General features: G+C 38.7%; 1 protein-coding gene across 1 annotated transcript in view; it reads left to right on the top strand.

The window, feature by feature from the left end:
- NME7 (NME/NM23 family member 7) overlaps nt 1-21,765 on the top strand; it is a 115,527-nt gene that overhangs the window by 33,040 nt on the left and 60,722 nt on the right. The window contains exons 5-7 of the mRNA XM_033093498.1: nt 314-364; nt 1,057-1,264; nt 5,834-5,939. Coding sequence (XP_032949389.1) covers nt 314-364; nt 1,057-1,264; nt 5,834-5,939 — 365 coding nt within the window. The remainder of the gene's footprint in view (nt 1-313; nt 365-1,056; nt 1,265-5,833; nt 5,940-21,765) is intronic.

Raw genomic sequence — 21,765 nt, 5'->3', positions numbered from 1 at the left:
AACTCTTCTAAAATACTCCCCACACAAGTTTTTCAGGCATTCAGTTTTACCTCATTTTAGGCTGCAGTATTCCTTTCATTTTTGTGAGTTTCTTCCCCTTACCTATTTTTTTTTTCTCCCTGCAGTTGGTAATAGAAAGGGCATAAGCAAAAATGTGAAGGGAAGTGGAGGTATTTGAGCAGACTATTTGGTGAAAAATCATTGATCAATTCACATCCAGATCAAATAAATAGAGGATTTCATGTTTATTTTATTAAGCTAAAATAATTATTTTATATAATTCTTAACTATTTTCATTTTAATTCTTTTATAGGAAAGAAGCAACAGATTTTTATGTTGACCATCAGTCGAAGCCCTTTTTTAAGTAGGTGCTGAATTTGGGGCTAGTGGTATATACTGGAGGATATCCTGGAAAACATATACACCTATAAGAGTTATAATTTTACAATTAAAAATTTTGTTACATGAGGAGAATCTGTCACAAGGACCATAATATCTTGCAACTGCAGAGAATGTTTTCCTAAGAATTGTGTTTTTCTGTCTTTTTATCACTAGACCAACTTAATGCTTACTAATCGACAGTTGCTTGTCGTTCTTTGAATTCTAATAGTTTTTACACAAAAATAAATTCTTATAACAAGTGTGTTAAGACATCACTCTCATCACTTTCTCTATTATGAAATTTTATTTGACTGTAATGATAAACCATATGAAAATAAAGATTCTTCTGTACCTTTCAGAGCAACAGGAAAAGCATAGCTCAGATGTATGCATTTTAAGTCATGAAATAGTCTTAATTCAATAGAACAGTGATTTTTCTGCTGACGGTAATTGATTTGACAGCAGTAGTGATTTGTAGTGACTTGGGCCACAGCAAGGCACTCAATTTATGAAAATTTTATCTTGCCATGTAAAATTCACTATATCCAGTCATTCTGAGATCATAATATCCGTGAGTGTGTTGAAATACTCAACTTGTAATATATCTTTATTGTTAAGAGAGATACCTGCGTTGACAGAAAAATGAAGCAAATCAGTGTTTTACCTGTTTCATAGTGAGTTGATCCAGTTTATTACAAGTGGTCCCATTATTGCCCTGGAGATTTTAAGAGATGATGCCATATGTGAATGGAAGAGACTTCTAGGACCTGCCAACTCTGGGATGGCACGCACAGAAACTCCTGGAAGCATCAGAGCCCTCTTTGGAACCGATGGCTTAAGAAATGCAGCTCATGGCCCTGACTCTTTCGCTTGTGCTGCCAGAGTAAGGCATTTTAGGCATATTTTCATTCTGTTTGGGGTTTGTGAAACGTTTGATGTCAAAGTAAAGCATTTCTGTCACTGCCGACTTAGGGTGGATTTATGCAGCTGATCTAGTTGTTGAGAAAACCTTTGACCTTCTGCCTAGGATTAAACAGTGTTTCCAAGATACATCTCCTTGGTAAACTGGTAACCTGACCAGGATAAGTTTTCTCCAATTAAAATACTTGTCATCCTGTTTCTTATTCCAAAGACTGAAATTACAGAGGCTTATCAGTGTTTGAATTTATGTATGACTACCAGTTTATGGGCAGTGAATATTCAAAAAGAAGGCATTGTTTGATGTATGGGTCTTCGTTCTTTAACTCAGACCTAACACTCTATTTTCAAGCTTAATATCCTTTTCTTTTCCTCCATATAGCTAGTGTTTGTGGGAAAAGTTCCCCTACAATTATTCTTTGTCTTACATCCATATAAATAAGGTATTCCACTGGGTTTAGACTGACGTTGAATTAACAAAATGCAAGTTTATTCTTAGCAGCATGGTAAGTTTCTCAGCTAATTTCAGATGGTTCTTAGTCTGGTCATGTTTACAATGAAATAATATTAGACAGTTTCATAATAAGTCATCTTTTCTTTTTCTTAGTTCTATCAATCAATTCTTTCAGCTCGCCTTTCAAATTAGACCTTGCATCTGATCACTGTGATCTAAATCATAGTTATATTTTGTCGGGACTTCTGCAGAAGCCTCCTAATTCTTCTTTCCTCTTCTCCTCTTCCACTCAATGTATGAACAGTTTACCTTGCCCACGAAAAGTCCACAGTGCCCAGTGATCTTTTAAAACAAACTGAATCACCAGTTCAGCTATTGAAAACCCTGTGCTGAATTTTTGTCTCTTGTAAAATAGCCTCCAAAGCTCCACTTGATTGCACCTCCCCCCGCCCCCTCCAACGTTAGCTCCCACCCATCTCTCCCTCACTGTGTCCCAGGTACACTGGCCATCTTGCTATTCCCAGGATAGCATATTTCTGCCTGGCCTACTCAATTAATAGCAAACAGGGCAGTGTGGCTAGATGGGGTGGGGGGACGGGGCGGGGGACTGATGAGGTGATCAGTTGGTCTTGTAGACCAAGGTAGTGCCGGATGGTTGGCCTTTTCTCTGAGGAAATGGAAAGCCGCTGCATGCAGGGCTTTGAACAGAGGACGACGTGCTTGACTTGCTATCACTTTGCCAGGGTTATAAATGTCTAACTATTACGTTGTTTTGTACACCTAAAACTAATAACTGGAAAAAAAAAATCACTCTGGCTGCTGCATTGAGAATAGACTGTAGAGGGCATGAGTAGCCACGGGAGCCCAGTAAGAAGAGGCTGTGGCAGTAATCCAGAGAGATAATGGCTGGACCAGAGTGGCAGTCATGAGGGTAATACATAAGTATATTTTAAAATACATTTTAATGGTTGAAATTCACATGATCAAGATTTCTTTCCAGATTGAGTATAGAGTATGAGAGAGAGAGATAACGAAGGGTTCCTCCAAAGCTCTCGGAAACCAGAGAAAAGAAAATTTGTCGTCCGTAACCTTGCTGGTAGTGTTTACAGGTTACTTGTTGATGGCATACGGCCTTCCAGATCATTCCCTTGATCATTTATGTAATTTACATAGTAAACACCATTTGACATGGTTTTAATTTAATTTGATTCTTTTTTCCACTTAATATTATAACATTTTATGCGTTACTAGATTACTGTCAAAAGAGTACATTTTAATGGCTGCAGAATATTCTCTAGCAAGGATATAACACAGTTTATTTAAATAGTCTCTTACTTTTGGACACTTCGTTAGTTTTTTTCTTCATATTTGTAAATAAGGGTGCATTGATCATGTGATTTCATAATTCATTTCTTAATATTTTGCCTGACTTTCTGATAACATATTTCTTGTTTGATATTGGGAGAGTCTGTAGAGAGAAAGTTCTATATTTTTAAAATGTTTTAATCTGGGGCATTTACAGAAATGGTATTTATTTAAAATTACTGTGTAAAAGGTTTGGAGAAACTTTTCGCTGGCAACCACTTGGTAATACTTTTATTATGATAACTATGTCATTGTAGACTAGTCAAATGTTTTAGTGAGGTTGCCATAGGATCTTAGCAGGGTGAAATTTATGACAAATTGTGAACTATATGCTTCACAATTTGTTAAATAAAATATAGTGAAAAAGCTACATGCTTAAAGCTTATCAAATTGAGTCTGAATTTTATCTTTGAGAGTTTCCTATCTTGATCCTTCCCTGCTGGGCAAGGTAGGGACATATGAAAAGCTAAGAGTAATAGGAAGGGCTCTCGAAAGAAGAAAAGCTTTATGGAAAACGTTTGAGCAGCTCAAATCACGAATGAATGTGAACACTTGTTTTGTGTGGGACTTTCCATTGTTGGGTGAAGTCTCTGAATTAGTTGCCATAGCAACGACCTAGTGAACGTGCTCTTGCAAATGTTAGCTTGGGTTCATAGGTTGGACAGGTGTGACACCCCGTACCGGGAGAAGGAGAAAGCAAGGGGATGAAGCAGAATTATTTTCACTGAGACGATACGTTCAAGTAACAGCTTCCTTGCATACGTAAATGAGTGTCTGGAAAATTAGTTAAACCAGAGGCAGAACCTTTGAGCATCCGTTTTACTTTTGGAAGACCAATGATAGAAACAGGTCAGGCCTTTGGAGCCGGCCTGACCTGGACTTGAATCCTGGCTTTGCTACTTGCTGACTTGGAAGGGCTTGTTCCTCAAGCTTTCTGAGTGTCATTTTCCTCATTTGTACAATGTGGAGAGATAGTATCTTATTTAGCACACGCAGAGTTTACAAGTGTTTGAATTTTCATTATCCCCAAGTACTGAGAAGGTGCTAGTGAACAAGGGAAGTGCTGGAGCCCGCGGAACTTACATCTCTTCTGATGGCGGGAGGGGGAGTGTCAGATAATAACTGGACATGTAACATGTCAGGCAGTAAGTGCTCTGAAGACGATAAAGCAAGGGAAGGGGATAGAAAAAGGACAGCGTGAGGGAGGACTGAGTGTCAAACGGGGGTGCAGAATGCTGTGAAAGCACAGGCTACTCAGGAAGTTCTCCCAATCCTTGGCTTGAGCAGAGATGAGAAGGAAGTAAGGGAGAAAACCATGCAGATATCTGGGGAAAGGGTGTCCAGGGCAGAAAAGGAATAAGACATGCAGATTCTCAGGTGGGACCATATCTGCTGTGTTCAGGGAACAGTGAGTCATGGAGGCCGGGGCAGAAATGTGTTCCACAGAAATAGGACATTAGTTCAGAGGGGTGCCGGGGGCCAGATCACGTGGCCCTTGTAGGACATCTAGGCCTTTGAAATTCATTCCAAGTGAGGTAGGAGGCCATTGGAGGGCCATTGGAGGGTGTGCAGAGTGACACACTCTGTTTTTACGTTTCATTCTCACTGCTGTGTAAATAGGTCCGGCGCGGTAGGGGTAGGTGTGTTTCAGGAAAAGTTCAAAGGGGAGATCCATCAGGAGGTTAGCGCAGATGTCAAGGGGACATTTGGTGGTGGCATGGACCAGGGTGACAGACGGGGAGGTGGTTGGATTGTCTGTGGTTGGATTCTGGGTATATTTTGAAGGATTTCCTGATAGACTAGATGGGTGGGTAAGAGAAGGAGAGAAATCAAGGTTCACTCTAAGTTTATTTTATTTTTATTTTTTTGAGGGGTGGGGGCTGTGCATTTGGAAGGTTGGGGAAAACAGGGTGGGAGTGAGCGGGTTTGTGGGAGACAATGAAAATCAGGAGTTCTGTTTTGGATGTTTTCACTCTGATGTCCCCAATCAGTACCCTGTACTCCTCCAAAGTTGTGGTTGTTTGGCAAATTATAAATTTGAAGAAAGGAATTAACTTGCATAGGTTTGTGGGTTTATGGTGGCATTAGAGATAAGAAAGCATCCGTCATAAATAACTGAAAGAACTGGTTAGAGTGACCATCTTTGTGACTAACTCAAATTGTTGGCTGTCTTTTAATGAACCATGTATAAACAATGTAGCCTGACTCTAGCTATAAAACATGGTTCATTGATTTGATTTTCTACTAGGACTATAAAATGTAGTTTTAACTAACTGTACTTGTGATTCTTGAATCCTAATCTCTGTTCCTATGAAGATTTCTTAGTTTTTAATTTTATTTTACGCATTTTAATAAGTTTAAAACTGGACTGTGTCTCATGAGCTCATGCTTTGGGAAAAATAAGAACCTTATATTGATTACTTCCAATATTCAAAATACGTTAAGACATTCTCAGTTTGTATCATGGGACAGAGTGATACATATTTTCATTCCTTTCGTTAATACTTCCTTATGTGTTCTTTTGATTATAAGACTTTAAACAGGGTTCAGTTCATTAGTTTTAATCGGTTCAATCATTTTTAGAAAATTTAAAGCAAAGAATTTTTATTATGAAACTTGAAAAGTAAATGTATAGTTCTTTCCCTCTACATAAATATCTCAGGAGCTCAAGATAAGCGATTATTTACGCTAAAGTCATTTCTCTTCTGATTTTAGGAGGTGGAGTTATTTTTCCCTTCGAGTGGAGTTTGTGGGCCGGCAAACACTGCTAAATTTACCAACTGTACCTGTTGCATTGTTAAGCCCCATGTGGTCGGTGACGGTGAGTGCCGTGCTGAATACAGCGCGCCCTGTGCATTTTGTTCATAGGAGCTTGTTTTGTCAATGTCTATTTTCTCGATGTATTTTCTATGTAGAAATTGCAGTTTAATTTTAATATTTCATCTATTTTGTTCTTTGAAAGCATATGAATACAGGGGGCAAAAAAGGGAGGGAAAAATCTAACTCGGTATTCATCTTTATCTTCCTGTCTGTGCGTTTTTAAAAGGTGGTCCTTGGGTTGCTGACCACGGCCGTGTTCATCCTGTCACAGGTCTTGAGTCCTTGACTTGTAATCTGCCTCTCCTCTTCCCGACCGTAGACCCATGACTCAGTTCATTTAAGTAGCATTCCGAATGTACGATTTCAACAAGGTTTACCGTATCTGCAGTCTGTCCTTTCTGAGAAGGGTGGAGAAACTGCCTTCAGTTCTCAGTGTCTGAAACAAAGTTTTTTGACTAATACATACATATATATACATATACATGTGTGTGTATGTGTATATATATATAGTTATAGAGTATATGTATATATATACATATATACAGGATGATTTTAAAAATTTTACCCCATCTGATTTCCAAAAGGATTTGGGATAACTGACAAAAATATATACAACAGACTAAAATAGATGAAGAAAAGTGAATACAAAAACCTTGCAGACTTTCAGTATATATCCATATATACACATCTATCTACCTGTCACACACACGCGCACACACACACACACACACACACACACTTTAATGTGATGGGACAAGTTCCCGTTTAAAGACCTCAACCTTATAAAAAGCTTCTCTTTGGCATCTTAATGTATTCAGTTTGATCTTCATGTGACTTAGTTTTTTCCTAAGGAAAAATGTAATGCGTGAAAAAAAGATAAAATGGAATTAGAATAAATACTACTTATATATTTTAATAATTGCATAGATAAATAGGACCAATCTACTAAAAATGATTATATACATGAAAGGTGATGTCAAAATGACTATATTTACACAGGTTGAAATAATTTCTAGTCAGTTATTTTTTAAAGATTAATTACATTTCGTATATTCGTATTTAATACATAAAATTAGAATTAAAGTAAAATAAATTTTTATAAAATTTAATCAGATGGCAAAGTAAAGTTTGGCATTTCAAGGCTTTTTCCTTTTTATTTCTAAACCTCGATTGTAGGGACGCTTTAAGACCAATTTGAAATGTGTAAATTAAGCCGCTTCAGCTTAGAGTTAAACAGTGGCTACAATGAAATATAGTTTGAAGTCTCATATTGAATTTATTGTTAGATCCACTCGGCCCCCTTTCATTTGCTGGCTCATGTTTATCTTTTCCTATAATGATCCCATTTCCTGGTGTATTTAATTTCACATGTGGTCTAGTGTGGGTATGAGAAAAGAAGAGATTAAAAAAAGCGTTGCTAAGAAAGCAGCTGAAAAGAAATAGGGTCTTTCCCTTTGGTTGACTGCCGACCTCCCCCGCAAAGGCCATTTTAGCCTGTAGATCAAGAAAAACCCAGTTTATTGCTCATTGACGAGCACATCCTGATGGAGTCTCTGTAGACTTTGCGAAGGAAAGGTCACGGGCAGGTATTGTAGAGTTTTGGGTAGACCCTGAGAGATTGCAGGAGGGCCCATCAATGCAGTGATCTGGTTGAAACTGGGCAAAGTGCATGAGGTAGGAGTTTAAGATGAAAGGGAACAATGAGGCAAGGGTCTTAACCAAGTCTTTTAAGTACACAGTTGTTTGAGACGTGAGTCGTTTGCCAAGTTGAAGGAATATTGTGAAAAGGGGATTGTCTGAGTAGTCCCACCCCCACCCTGCCCCAAATGGGACTGATCGAATTGATTATGTTCCCAGCTTTTTCGTAGTAAAGAGGTTGGATTTAAACATAGTAAATGGAACTCAATTTCAATAAACCTTCTTGGAGCGGGCCCAATTTTGCTTAGAATCTCCCAGTTTTGGAGCTGTTTTGTGATTGTTTTGTATTCTATCTGAGATAGTAAATAGGAAGGGAATTTATAACAGATACATCAAGTACAACGAACTACATACATGTAAGACCCTGACTTTGAACACACAGAGAGCTTCGTGTGCATTTCTGAAACACAATTTATAGGCAGTGAAAATATCTAGTGAATTTGTAAGTTATGGGAACTTTAAAGGACATTAGTGCTTTATTGATTTATGAGGAATCTCAAGAGTTCTGCTCATTCCTACAAAAGAACTCCAGCCTTCGGGTAGAATTACATTTAATGGTCCGAAACAAGTAGTTGTGTGTGAGGCTATTAAAAGAAATTTCATTTAGAAATAGTGAAATTTTCTTTGCTAATGTGTTCCAACATCTAATATCCTTCAGAGGAAAATGGGAGTCTCTAGGATTATCAGTTGTAAGGACTTGACTGAGGGCAGAGGGAAGAAGGTCTCAAATTCTGTTAATGAGATTGTTAGAAAGGACTTTCCTTAAGAACAGAACAACAGACACAGTTTTATTACTAACTGCAGTTCGTATTTATGGAGTGCTGAGTAGTTTACATGAATTACTTAATTCTCAAAGCTTTGAGGGTTGGTATTGTTTGAAACCCATGTCTCGGAGGAGGGAACCTAGGCAGTGAGATGTTAATACTGTTGTCCAAAGTCCCACAGCCCAGAGGTGGTGGAGTTGGAATTTGTACAAAGTGTCTTCTGTCATGTTATACCAGTCGGCCTCTACGTGCGTTACCACACAGACCCTGTAAATCCCCAGCCCTTTATTAACCCCATTTTACAGTTGTGGAACCTCAGAACGAGAAGGGCTAGGTAATACCCTGAATGCTTCCCCAGTGGGATTATTTGCACTGAGGTCAGCTGCTTGCTTGTGGAAAACCATTCCTGGTAGAAGGTTATGTAATAAGTGGGATGAAGGGCGACTTGAATACCTTTGAACATCTTAACTGGGTGAAAAAATACTTCAGTTTCAGGTAGGACTGAGAGAAATCTCTGCCCTTTCTTCAGGGAATGCTAACTTAATACCCTCAGAAGATACCAGGTTCCCAAGTGACATGTTCTCTTGGGACCCTCTGCTTTTCCTGAATAAACTCAGCACAGTTTGCCATTGCGTATTATGTAATTCATATGCACAGCTACAATCTGTAATCTGTATTCCATATTAATTTCTGACCAAGGATCACTGGCTGTCTCCTCCATCAGATTACCAACTCTGAAAGCAGGGACAGTATTTGTTTCATTGTCATATTTTTCTAAATATTTTGTGTCCCTCATTGTAATTTTTCTTTCTTTTTCTTTCTTTTTTTTTTTTATATATATATATATAGTCTGTGTGTTACTCAGGAGACTCCTTAGTGTCTGAACATTGTCAGAGAATGTGGTCTCTATGACAACTGTTTCTCTGAAATTTGTTGATGTCCTTTGTTACTTACTGAATGGTTCATTAAAAAACTTTCTTTCCAAATGTGTGCCTGAAAAGGAGGATATTTGTTGCATTGTTCTCTCTTTATATATAAATAACTATTAATTCAAACCTTTTGTTCTAATTTAAAGTCTTACTGTTTTTTTCCTTTAATTTTGTCTGCTTAGTTTATCAGCTTCTGAAAATAGCTTTGTTAAATTCTTCCATGTTAAAATTACCTATTATTATTATGAATTTGTCAATTTCTCCTTTTAATTTGGACTGGTTTTGCTTCCTATATTCTGAGGCTTCATTGTTATGCATGATTATTATCTTTTTACTCATTATGTAATCTTTATTCCTATTGGTTCTTGTTGTTTATCTTAAAGGGTAGTATACCTTTTTTCCAATTTGTTTTTTAGCCTTTTGCTTCTAATGTGTATCTTATAGTCACTGTGGTTGAATTTTGTTTCATTCTATTTTTAAAAATTTTTATTTTTTCAACCCAATCTAATAGTCCTACCTTAGAATAGTTGAATTTAACTTATTGCAATTTATTGTGATTGCTGATCTACTTGGATTCATTTCTTTATCTTGCTAAAGATTTTTCATTCCTTTCCCCTGCCCCCCCCTTCATCCCACCCCAGCCTTCTGTTGGGTAAAGTCTTCATTATTGCCCACTTTCTCCTTTACTTATCTGCTGGTATAAAAGCCCTAGATCAGGGGTCAGCAAACTGTGGCCCTTGGGCCAAATCACGCCAGCTGCTTTGGTTTTGTAAATAAAGTTTTATTGGAACACGGCCATGCTGGTCATGTATGTATGTTCTATGGCTGCTTTTATGCTCCAGTAGCAGGATTGAGTAGTTGTGACAGACACAGTATGCATTGCAAAGCCTAAAATATTAACTATCTGACACTTTATAGAAAAAGTTTAATGACCTCAGCCATACAGTGTATATTTTCAATTGGTTCTACCTACATTTTAGTATGTGTACCTAACTGTGTATTTTATTAATAAAATTTAAACTTGTTCACTCTCTCCAGATTTTTCCTAAAGCAGACTTGAGAATGGTTTCAACTGAAATCTTCTTCCATCTTTTGAGTTGTTGGTGTCAGAATGCTAATTCTCCTTTTTTTTTAACTCTTTTTTTTTAAATCACGTTTATTGATGTATAATTTGCACAGCATAAAGTGCACATATGCTAGGTGTACAGATCTGCTGCTTTATTATAGTGCCTCAGGCTCTCAGTCAAGGAGTCCGTCTTCCCGTATCAACTTGGTCCTGCCTGGTGTCTCCTTGGAGACAGTTAGAGGATGAGTCCATAGTTTTGCTTGTTGGATATGTGACTGTGTGGAAGGAGGATTGCTGGGAGTGTCCCAGGCTTCATTGTGTGCTTTTCCGATAGAGAGTCGCTATCAATGACAAAGAATGAACAGTCACTCTTGTCGTCTATCTTTGGAAGTCAGGGCTTTCTCTTCACACCTGACTGGAATAAAGAAACATCTGTTGCTAGGCAGCCAGGGCACTAGCACCTAGCAACTGTGTGTGAGGTGTCCCTCAGGAACCTAGGCTCTCTTCAGAGCCTGGAGATGGGTAGTATAAGCCAAAGATCTATGCTCCTCTGTCTGACTTCGAGGAAACAAGAATCTAGATAAAGGAACGACAAAGAGCTCAATGAAAATCCTGCTGGACCTGGCAAGAATGATTGTAGGATGTAATGTTTGGGATGACTGTTATGCTTCTATGGCTTGACACTTGCTAACTGTGTGTGACCTTGGGAAGATTTCTTGGCCTCGCTGAAGCCTCATTTATTTCATCTGCAAAATGAAGGTGACGGAAACTGCTTCATTAAATAAATTAGTGCATGTGCTTAGGACAGTTTGCATTGTAAGTGTTCAAGAAAATGATACTATTGTTAATAGTAGTTGTAGATATTACATCACATGGTCCACTTTTTTTTTAAACCCTGAATCGGCTATGTTTCGGTGATCCATTGCTTTAAAACCCCCCCCCCCCCCCGGCAAAAAAGAAACAAAACAAAACAAAAAAACTTAGTTGCTTAAAAATGTCTCATTGGTTCTCACAATTCTGTGGATTTACTTGAGCTCACTTGGCGATTCTTCTGTGATCCACCTGGAGTCACTTGCATGATTTCTAAGATAGGTGTCTCAAGAGTCAGATTTCATCTTTCATAACTTCAGAAGTATAAATGCTACAAACTGAACAAATATCACATCCAGGCTTAATTGTTTAGATTTCTTTCATACTCATTCAGTTTTTTGTATTTTGAAAAATATTTACTTTTAAGTTTATGTTTTGATAAGCGTTTAAGACAGAAACTTATATAATGAAATCTTCAAGTCATATTTTCTTATGCGTCTGTAGCATGTGTACCTAAGTCACTAAAACCTGTAGTAAGACCTGTGGGACAGTCTGTGTGTACAGTACTTGGGGGCTCATATTTCTTGGAAGAAGGATTGTTTCATTTGAAAATACATTGGAAACTTCCCTTCCCATCCTTTTCACTTTTCCCCCCCACTTTTTGTTTTACTTTTTTATTCTTTAGGATTCAGCACTCACTATCCAGGGAATAGTGTTAGTGAAGAGACTCAACACATATGCCTTTGAGATGTCGGTCTGTTGACCTGTTAGGTTCCAGGTGTGCACAGAGATTTCCGGGAGGAACAGGATCAATGCAGGCTTTTATGTATAGAACTTGAATGGCCACGTACCACTCCCCTTGCCTAGTTTTCACACATGTGTCTATTAGAGGCTCATGTAGTTTTAGAACGTATGGTAACTAACGCTGAGCATAGCTAGGCACGATCGAGGCTTGTGGAAAACATACCGCAAAGAGTTTGTAGCAGAGATGTGTTCCCATGCCTGGCCGGGGAGGAACCCCTGCTACTGGTGTCTGTGTATCCCACGAGCCCCTCTCCCGCAGAAGGGCCTGTGTAACTGCACAGTGACAGGATGGAGACAGGAGTCTCTTCTGCCTCGGCTGTGCCCCTGCTCCTCCTCCAACCCTGGACTGAGCCCCGGGGAACTGGGGCCCAGGGGTTCAGGGACCCTGATGTTCCTTTACCAGGAAACGTTTTAAACAGGAAAAGCTAAGGTGGCATGATCTCATGTTGTGAGACTTGAAAAGATGATTCAGGTTGCATGGCAGATGGGAAGTGCTGGAATTCTGACAATATAATTATCATCGATGCTTATGCGGAAGAAATAGGGCACGCGTCTAAAGAAAAGATGGTACCTTACCGAGAGTTCTCTGAAAAGCTTGGGTTTCCAAATGACCTGTTAAAATATGGGATAAGTTGACACTTAATGAAAACTGAAGGGACATGATGGCTGCAACTGCTTTTTGAGTGGGTTAATAAAGGGTGCTCTGCTTTTATACATATTCGCGCATCTTTCGTACTCTAGAAGGCCTGTGGTTCAAAGTTCTTGCTTCTTTTGGGGGTAGCTCATTTGTCACCTATCTTACCAGCTTACATCCACTGCCATCTCTGTGTTGTCATACTATGGTCTGTGTGGGTGCAAAGTGGGAGTGGGTCACTCCTCCCAGTTTTGTTTTCCAGAGCTATTTTCATGGTGGTTATTACAGAATAGATGCGTTATCAAAGGGGTGGTCTGCAGTGTCTCCTTAGGATACTCTAAAGGTCTCAGTTTGAGCACGTTGGCGGGAGCTTAGATGTCGCTGGTGTGCTTAAAACCAGTCTTGAAATTTTTGGTACACATTTCTGCCGTAGCGTATCTACCCTGTTTTTTCTTATTCTTTAGAGTATCCTGGGTTTGAGGGCAGGCAAACTTTATGCCAAATCTTATCTAAGCATTAGACTGAGTCAGCAGATGAAATTTCCAATATGAGTTGTGCAGTGTTTGGCTTTGTAGTAAATAGTTTTCATTTAATCTGATCACTTTTAGTTAATGTGATTTACAACTCTTGCCTCAAATTCTTCACAAGTATGGCGTGAGGATAAATTAGGTAATATATATATAAAATCAATTTGAATTCTTTAGGAAAAGTCGTCATCCTAAGAAAAACATCTTACTTTGATATATAATGAAATAAAATTGAATGTTTTCTTTAGAAACTGTGTTTTTTTTAGGCATTGAAACTATCAGAATGCTCCTTTTTAATAATAGACACCAAAGAGATACAGAGGTGGGTAAGACTAAGTTTCAGCCAGGAATTTGTCTAGCAGCTTTCATTGGGATTTTTCTTGTGTTAATAGAAGTAATACACATTACAGAAAATTTAGAAATACAGAAACATGTTTAGTGTAAAAATCACTTACCCGTATCATTCAGAGAGTCTAACGATTTGCCATGTGGCATGTTCTTCCTTCTCTGTCAAACGGAGCCAAACACAATAACATGGATGAATTTTCCAATTGTGAAGCTGAGCAAAATAAGACATAAAGGCATATACCATGTGACTCAACTCATTATCAAGTTCAAATATAGGCAAAGTGAGCTATGTTTTTCAAGAATGCATATGTAGGCTGTAAAGAAGAAGGAAGTGCATGGAAAAGGTTATTTCAAAGTCAGGAAGTCACTGAGAGGGGCAAGACTGGTGGGGAGACCCTTACAGAGGGCTTCTGGATGCTGACACTCTTCTGTTGTTTATTTTTTTGACCTGGGAGATAGTTACCCCAAATGCTCACTTTAAAATTATTTATTAAGCTGAGCATGTCTGTTATATATTTTACAGTAAATGTGTAGAAATCAGACAAGGCATAGAATAGATGATATACTATGCTGTCATGGCATGAAAACCAAACAGGCCATGTCGTATTTGCATATATTTTGAAAATAACTAGAAAAAAATGCATAGAAATGAGTAACCATGATGGACTCTAAGAAGAAGGACTGAGTTTCTGTGGTGGGAGGTAAACTTACTCTCACCATACACCCTTTTATTTCCATTTTGTGTGTTTTCTGATGAAGAATGGTCTTAAAATTAAATGACAGAAGGTGGAGGACCTTAAGACAAAAAAAGGTCAGAACTTAACCCTTTGTGACTTCCTTGTGAAGATTATGTAGGTTTGGGACAGTGGGATTAAGGAAGACGATGTGTGTGACTGGAAATTAGAATCGCAGGCTTTTCAGGTCACAGTCAGCTTTTTCACGGCCGGGAGGGTGGTTATTGGGGTGCTCTGTCGTCCTCACAGGGCTCGCTCGCCGTCACACTTCTCCAGCGTCTGTGTGCCTCCTGATCCCCTGGAGGGCTTGTAAACACACGGATTCCTGGCCCTACCTCCAGACCATCCGATTCAGTCCTTCTGCACTTCTAGCAAGTTCCTGGGCCATGCTACGCTGCTTATTTAGGGACCGCATTTGGGGAGCCACTAGACAACAAAGCTGCCCCCACTAAAGACTATGCTGGGAAATAGAACAAAAACAGAGGCCCCTACACAGTGCATATAGTATGTGTCCCCAACAGACAAGGGGCAAGAGTGACGGAGTCCGTGGCCCACGTTGTGGCATCACGGCAGTGTTTAAGCCTGTCTGTGGATGGCAGCGTAGGTCTTGCCAGGAAATCACATAGAGCCACTTACAATCAAGAGAAGAAACAATGTTCTTGAAATAAGATTCCCTCAATATGTGGATCTCCTTACCTGGGGCTTTGAATAGCTGGAATAAACAAAAACCAATGTGCCTATTAAAAAAATAATCGTACAAAACACTATCTTTGAGAACCTTTTTTTTTATGTCTTTAAAAAAGGAGATAACAGAAATAATTTTAAGAAAGGATAAGATTTCTTTATTTTGTTCATGTTGGAGTTAATGGTTCCACGGGTTTGAATTACTTTTTCAGCCTTTTTCATTGTTTGTCTATGACTCTAACAGATGTCCATTGATGAGTTACAACATGCGTAGCACTTATTATATTCATGAAATTCTAGAAACATGAAGTCAGCTTCTAATGGGACCTGTCCTTCCTCCACCCTCCACAAGAGGGCCTGGCCTCTTTTAAGATGAGGAAGGATGTCCCACTACCCAGAAGCTGGCAGGATCCTGTGGTGTAGAAACGTCACCTTGCTTTTCATTGTGTGACTGACTTGTCTTCTGTAGTAACTTGGCATTGACTTTGGACTTCTGATGACCTACTTGCCTAATATTACAAAATTTCCAGTTTCTGGTTGTCTGCCCAGTACCCTACTTTGTTTTTGTTTTTGGGGGACTTTGTTTTAAAATTGTGCTCTTATTTCAACCACACTAATGGTCCTCGGCTTCTTTTGCTGTGTGGAGTCTATCCCTGTCTCCCAGTAAAGGAGGAGCTTCTTGACTCCATTTTCCTGGAGACCCGAGATACTGTGGGTCTTCTCTGTTGTCCTGTGCTGGGGAGGCGGTCGGGGTGGGGGGGGCAGGGCACTGCCTTTACAATTTTCTACTCATTCAATTATGTTACGATGAACTGTAATATACTGAGTTACCATGTTGTGGGGACATGTGTAAAGCTATATTGGTTACTCTTAATTGCCTGGTAAGGAATTTACGGAATTTATGGTTGTTAGGATATTGGTAAGGAAGAAAAGGTGTATTTTAGATCTGGGTGTGTGGTGTGAGTGGAAAATCAGAAATGCTATTGGGTGAACGAGGTCTATCTTTCACAAGTCTGCTTGCTGCTAGAATAGATTTTATGATCAGCTAATGGGTAAGTTTGAGATCCTCTAAGACCTAAGTGCCTGACCAGTTCTCAGTTTAACAATTCTGCTGAATGCAGACTCTCGTCTGCAATTGATTTAATGCGATTCTACAGTATTTTTGTGTATTAGAATGAGGAAAGCCATAGACATTTGCAGCCAAACTGATCGGTGGCTTTACCTTTTCATCTGATTAGCAATTACTGAGTGATCGGTTATCAGTGAAGTGGTATCGCCTGGTAACAGTGCTGTCTAGGAAACAGAAAGCTTTTCCACCTGGGTTTTATGCCTCAGGTTATTTGCTATGAATATTTGCTAGGATTTGTATTGAATTCCTTCTGTTGAATTTAGTAGTGCTGGTGATTTCTTTTGTATTTTGGTGTTGAAAATGAATCTAAACTGTTATAATCTCTAGCTTTGATTTGGCTTGAGACTAATTGCATTTTAAAGACCCCCTAGCCTTATTTTTTAGTCAAAATACCTCTTAATTTCATTTTGCTAGATTTAAATTTTAAAGGAAATCAAATTTCTCCAATTTGGTTATTCATTGAAATTGGTTATTATTATTAAACATCTTTTTATCTATCAATTTTGTTAGTTCACACGCACTTGGCTATCTCAAGATTAAAACTTTTACAGTTTCTTACCCCCCAAAAATACAAGATTTCTTTGTTGACATGTTTCCCATCCTTCCGTTTCATTCCTCACCACCCCTATTTAGGATCTGTATTACGGAGTATATCTACCACGTTATGGTGAATTTCTTGTGTAACAGCCTGGCTGCTTCTTTCAAGTTTCATTTTATAAGTTCCTTTGCTCACCAGAGTGTTCATTTCACGGGCTTTCATTTCTGTGAGTAGGGGTTTGTTGTCATCTATTTATACCTGACTATTGCAAGGAGTAAGTTTAACATGCATGGTAAAAGTGTTTTTCGAGTTATTCCACGGTATAAGGGTTGGTTTCTCGAATGGCTTTCAGCAGATGTACAGGTATAGACACTACACCTATTGCTTTCAGCGGGTGTACAGGTTACTGTATAGATACTATGATATCAAGGGAAAATATTAAGACTCCAGGAAAGATCTTAACATTGGAATAGTTATTTCCATAGAAAATATTTTTTAATGTAGAGACATGACAAAACTGAAACTACTAGATGATTAATTATGAAAACCAATTTTGTCATAATTTTGAAGAATATTGTCCACCTACTTTGTTAACTTTTCTTTAAATGATTTTTTCTCTGTAAAACAGTTGTCTAGAACTACTAATAAATGATAAAATGATTATTTCCTCTTTTTTCCTTCAAATTTGATAAGCATCAAAATGGTAAGAAGGAAACCTTAAACTCTGATTAATCAATAAATTGGGTGATCTTCTGAACAATTCAAACTTTACCAGCTAGACATTCTAGTTAGTGATTTTCTAGTGTATAGTGTATATCCAGAAGATCAAAAAAGATAAGTTGCACACATATAAATAATGTTTATTTTGCATACTGCAAGGGGAAGCAAACTTTTACTTCTACCCTTTTAGAGTTCTTTTTGCCTAGGCCCTGAGAATTAAATTGATGTAAAACAGATCAACAGGAGAAAAAATATGAATTTATCTACTACAAGTTTTACATGACACAGGAGCCTTCGTAAGGAATGAAGACCCAAAGAAATGGAGAAAAACTACTTGCTTTTATATTAATTAAGTTAAACAAAGAGGCAATTGTGTAATTGTGGAAAAGTGACTAAACTATGTGGGGAGGCTAAAGGAAGATAAGAATTATTTTAACAAAGCTTATTTGTTTAGAATTCTCTCAGTCTCAACTTCTCCGCCCCGTGATGATAAAAATGTTTTCCAACTGGTTTAGGGAGGGCATCTTTCATATGGGAATTTTATCTCTTACTTTTAAGAAAAAGAAGGAAGGTCAGAGTATTTTTCTCGTATTTGCTGTTTTTCAGGTGCCTTTAACTCAAAATCGTCAGCATACCAGAGCACCACATTTTGGGGTATCATGTTCTGAACTCCTTCAATATACATGAGTTATTTAATTGCGTGAGACGTACAGCCAATTAAATATTTTGACTGATTTGTTGTGTAGAATCTCAGATTCTGGAGGCAAACAGAGCTGGGTTTAAAATTCAGTTGTGTCACTTGCCCGCTACTAGGGTGTGCTGTTTACCCCTTGAGTACAGGTGGTAAACATCTACAAAAAGGATTCTAATAGTGCTTCCCTCCTTGTGCTGTTGTGCGGGTTACATGAGATAAAATGACCAGCACGTACAGTGCACACGAGAGAGCAGACTAGCCGTTCCCCCGAAATTGGTGTTTCCCTTCCACTGTCTAGACTCAGCTCTGATAAGTGACTGCCCTGTCAGATACTGTGGTTCCTCCTTTTCCTTGTACGGCTGTGTCACTGGGTTTGTCAGGAAGGCTCGCCTCCATTGAGTTGCTTTAGTAATATATATGGATATATAAGTTTATATTCATGTTTTTTAACCTAACACTGTATTTTGAATTTTTGTCTGTGCAAATAATTTTTGAAAACGTAATTTCAAAGGCTGAATAATAGTTGTCTGAATGTAATCCTTTTTATCTAACTTTGTCTTGTTTTATGATTTGGGATTTAAAAGTTTCATTCTGAGGTCAGCATTTTCCTGTATAAATCCTTGCGAATATCTTATTTACCCTTAGACTAACTTCAAGAAATGGGATTCGTGTTATGAACTTTATGGACGGAAGGCGCGGGGGGATCTTCTAAGCTAGCTTTCAATCGTGGGGCGATGCGGAGGATTCCCCAGGGTACTTGTTGCTGTCTGTCCTCCTTCTTTTATCAGAAGCTGCACGCATTAGAATACCACAGCTTTCAAAATGTGCTATTTCTTTTCATTCCCCCCCTTCCTACTGCAACCTTTCTTTCTCAGGCAGCCATATATCATCTCCTGTATAAATCACGTGGCTTGATGCGGACACTCTTAGGGCATTCAGGTTGGGTTTCTATCAGTTACACTAATTCTGTCTCATTTATCCCCACTGCTGGAAGGAGGGCAGGGGTTGAGCTGGGCTTAGGGAAGACATGAAGCAGAGACGTGGTCAACCTCCCTGTTCTCTCTGGCTTTCTTGTTTGCTTCTCTTGACTGTCAGCTTCATGCTCTTAGATAAGCTTTTCCCAGCAGGAGGACAAGGGTTGTCAGCAGTGCAGGCCTCATAAATGCACGCCCCCGATTCTTCTTTACATAAATAAATAAATCCATCCATCCATCCCAGGGAAGGACTCTGATTGGCTTGTGCCAATTATGGTCCATTCCCAGGTGCATTGCTCTGGCCCAGGAAGCAGAGTGCTCAGGGTGGCTGCCCACCTCCGGACCAGTCTCTGAGGCCGTGGTTATAGGGTCACATAGGAGGACGATGGCAGCTCCCTTTCTAATCAGATGGCTAGTGAGGTCAGTTTTCCTAAAAGGGGGCTTGGGGTGGGGGCTCCTAATCCCAGGAGAAGCAAGCGTTCTCAGAAAGACAGAGCAATAGACGTCTGATATTGATGATTGGATAGAGGGTGGTCACTTCTAAAGGGGCTTTTGAACAATCCAAGTGAAAGGTATAAGGATATGACAGACACGGGGAGCGGAGATGGAGAGGTGATTTGACTTTCAAATCATTTAAGAGACTTTCACATCATTCATGGAGTTATAAACAAACCATGGAAAGCCAGCTGGCTATGCAAACACCAGCCCAACAAAGCAAGCAGTTGGCTTCGTGTGACCCTTTTGAACTTGTTCGCTGCGTGGCATGCAATTTTACTCTTTAAATTTTTAATACTTCATTTACACTGTTATCATTTGTTCAGTCACCTGAACATTTTCTATCCAGAGCAAAGTAAAGGACATGCGTTATTGACAATTTGTCTTTTCAAGCTGTTCAACATAAAACAGGTTTCTTGAATGCCTCTCTATCCTGCCTCCACACATAACCAACTGAATATAAAAAAAGCAATATCCCTGACTCATGTTTGACTGTTCTTGGCAGAACGGCGATGTTACTTGGACTATGACATTTTTTTTTATCGGTTTATCTGTGAATAGCGTTTTTCTGTCAAATGGTACATTCCACAGAGCTAGTTTAATGTGATTATAGATTTATATTAGATATAGATTGTGGATTTCTCTTTGTGTTGGCTAATTCATAGTGCTTCAAGCTGCTTTCATATTTAGATCAGGCGTATTTAGATAAGGCACTTTTGCTAATGCTGAATGAAGCACAACATTTTTTTTTTTTTTTTTGACAATTGTTTGAGTTGTACAGCCTTTTTCAGGGAATACTATGTTTCCTCGAAAGAAGGACTGGCAGACCAACTATGGTTATTGAGACTAGACTTGGGTCATGGCAAGTGTTTACTTCAAAATTAAGTAAGCCTGTCATTGTGAAGAATTGACAACCAACAGTGGTTGTTACCAAAGAGAAAGATCCACGTGAAGATAAAGTTACAAACACAAACTGGAATGAGGGTCTTGGAAAACTGTATCACCACCTTGAGCCTGAGATCATCCCAATCCTCACAGACGATGCTGATGAAATGGGGGATGATAATAACAAATGTGACGTTTTGGGAGTGGGGTAACGGAATGTAAGATCTGCATTCGTCAGTGAACTCATACTTTCTAAATGGCTCACGTGCGATGTTACAAAATCATGCCAGGACTAAAAGAATCATTCAAGTACAAGATAGAGGGGTGGATTTTGACCACCAGAGTTAAAAACAAAGCAAAACAAAAATCCAGTGCTAGAGGTTAGGAATTTTATGTTATCTCAGTTCCGAGGGTCCTTAATCTCCTTTAATTCTTAACTGTCCCTTGTTTTCTTAAGAATTTCCCCCTCCATGATATTGTGATGCTACTATAATATTTTCCTCTTTATTCTCTTGCACATTTTCTTTTACATATTCATTTTCATTCTTCAATCCCCAACCTTTAGATTATTTCTGAAAACTCATTCCTCCCACTTCTTTTTTGCTTTCGCCCTTTTTTGGTCAAACAGTAGTCGTCTATTCTCATCATTTCAGCTCTAACCTTTCTGCACCCCTCATTATATTTCTCTGTCTATATATTGGGCAGCAGCCATACCCCAAACTCCTGATTTTGTGTAGGGAGTTCATTCACTCATTCCTCGATGACTTTTTTCAGCCATTGGATATGCTCTCTCCTCAAATACTGATCAGTGTTCTTCCCTAAAATTCTGTTTCTACGTCCAAAATAATTCAGTGTCTTTTTCCTAAATTTGGTTTCATTACTTGTTTTCTTCTGAAAGGTGCCTCATTTTTCCAGCCAGTCACTTGGACTCAAAACATTTATTCCTTCACCTTCATACCCTGTGTCAAGTTTAGTCCTGCTGCTTGTTTGGAAATGTCTTCTGTTTCTTGTTTCCTTCTTCCTCTACTGCCGCCATCCAAGTCCAGTCAGCATGCTAGATGATTTTAAGAGCCTTTGTTATTCTTTCTATCCCTTATTCCTTTCCTCAGACCAGCTCGCTCCTCAAGCTTCCACTAGTAATCTTCGTAAAACACCACTTTTCTCTTGTATTGTCTTGCTCAGCCTTTTCGGTGACTCTCCATTTTCTTTGGCAGTGTTTCCTTTTGGAGGCAAAATGTTCTCCCTTTTGGAGGCAAAATGTTCCCAGTGTTGACACAAACTATTTTAATCATAATGCAACGTAAATATGTCCAACTATAAAACTAAATATAAACTTTTGCACATACAACTGTTTCACTAAAATGGTTTACAAATTCATGACACACAAAACGATG

Source organism: Rhinolophus ferrumequinum, chromosome 22 (assembly GCF_004115265.2).
Source record: "Rhinolophus ferrumequinum isolate MPI-CBG mRhiFer1 chromosome 22, mRhiFer1_v1.p, whole genome shotgun sequence".
NCBI classification, from domain to species: Eukaryota; Metazoa; Chordata; class Mammalia; order Chiroptera; family Rhinolophidae; genus Rhinolophus; species Rhinolophus ferrumequinum.
The sequence above is the reverse complement of the archived record's forward strand: the minus strand, read 5'-3'. Positions and strand labels throughout refer to the sequence as shown.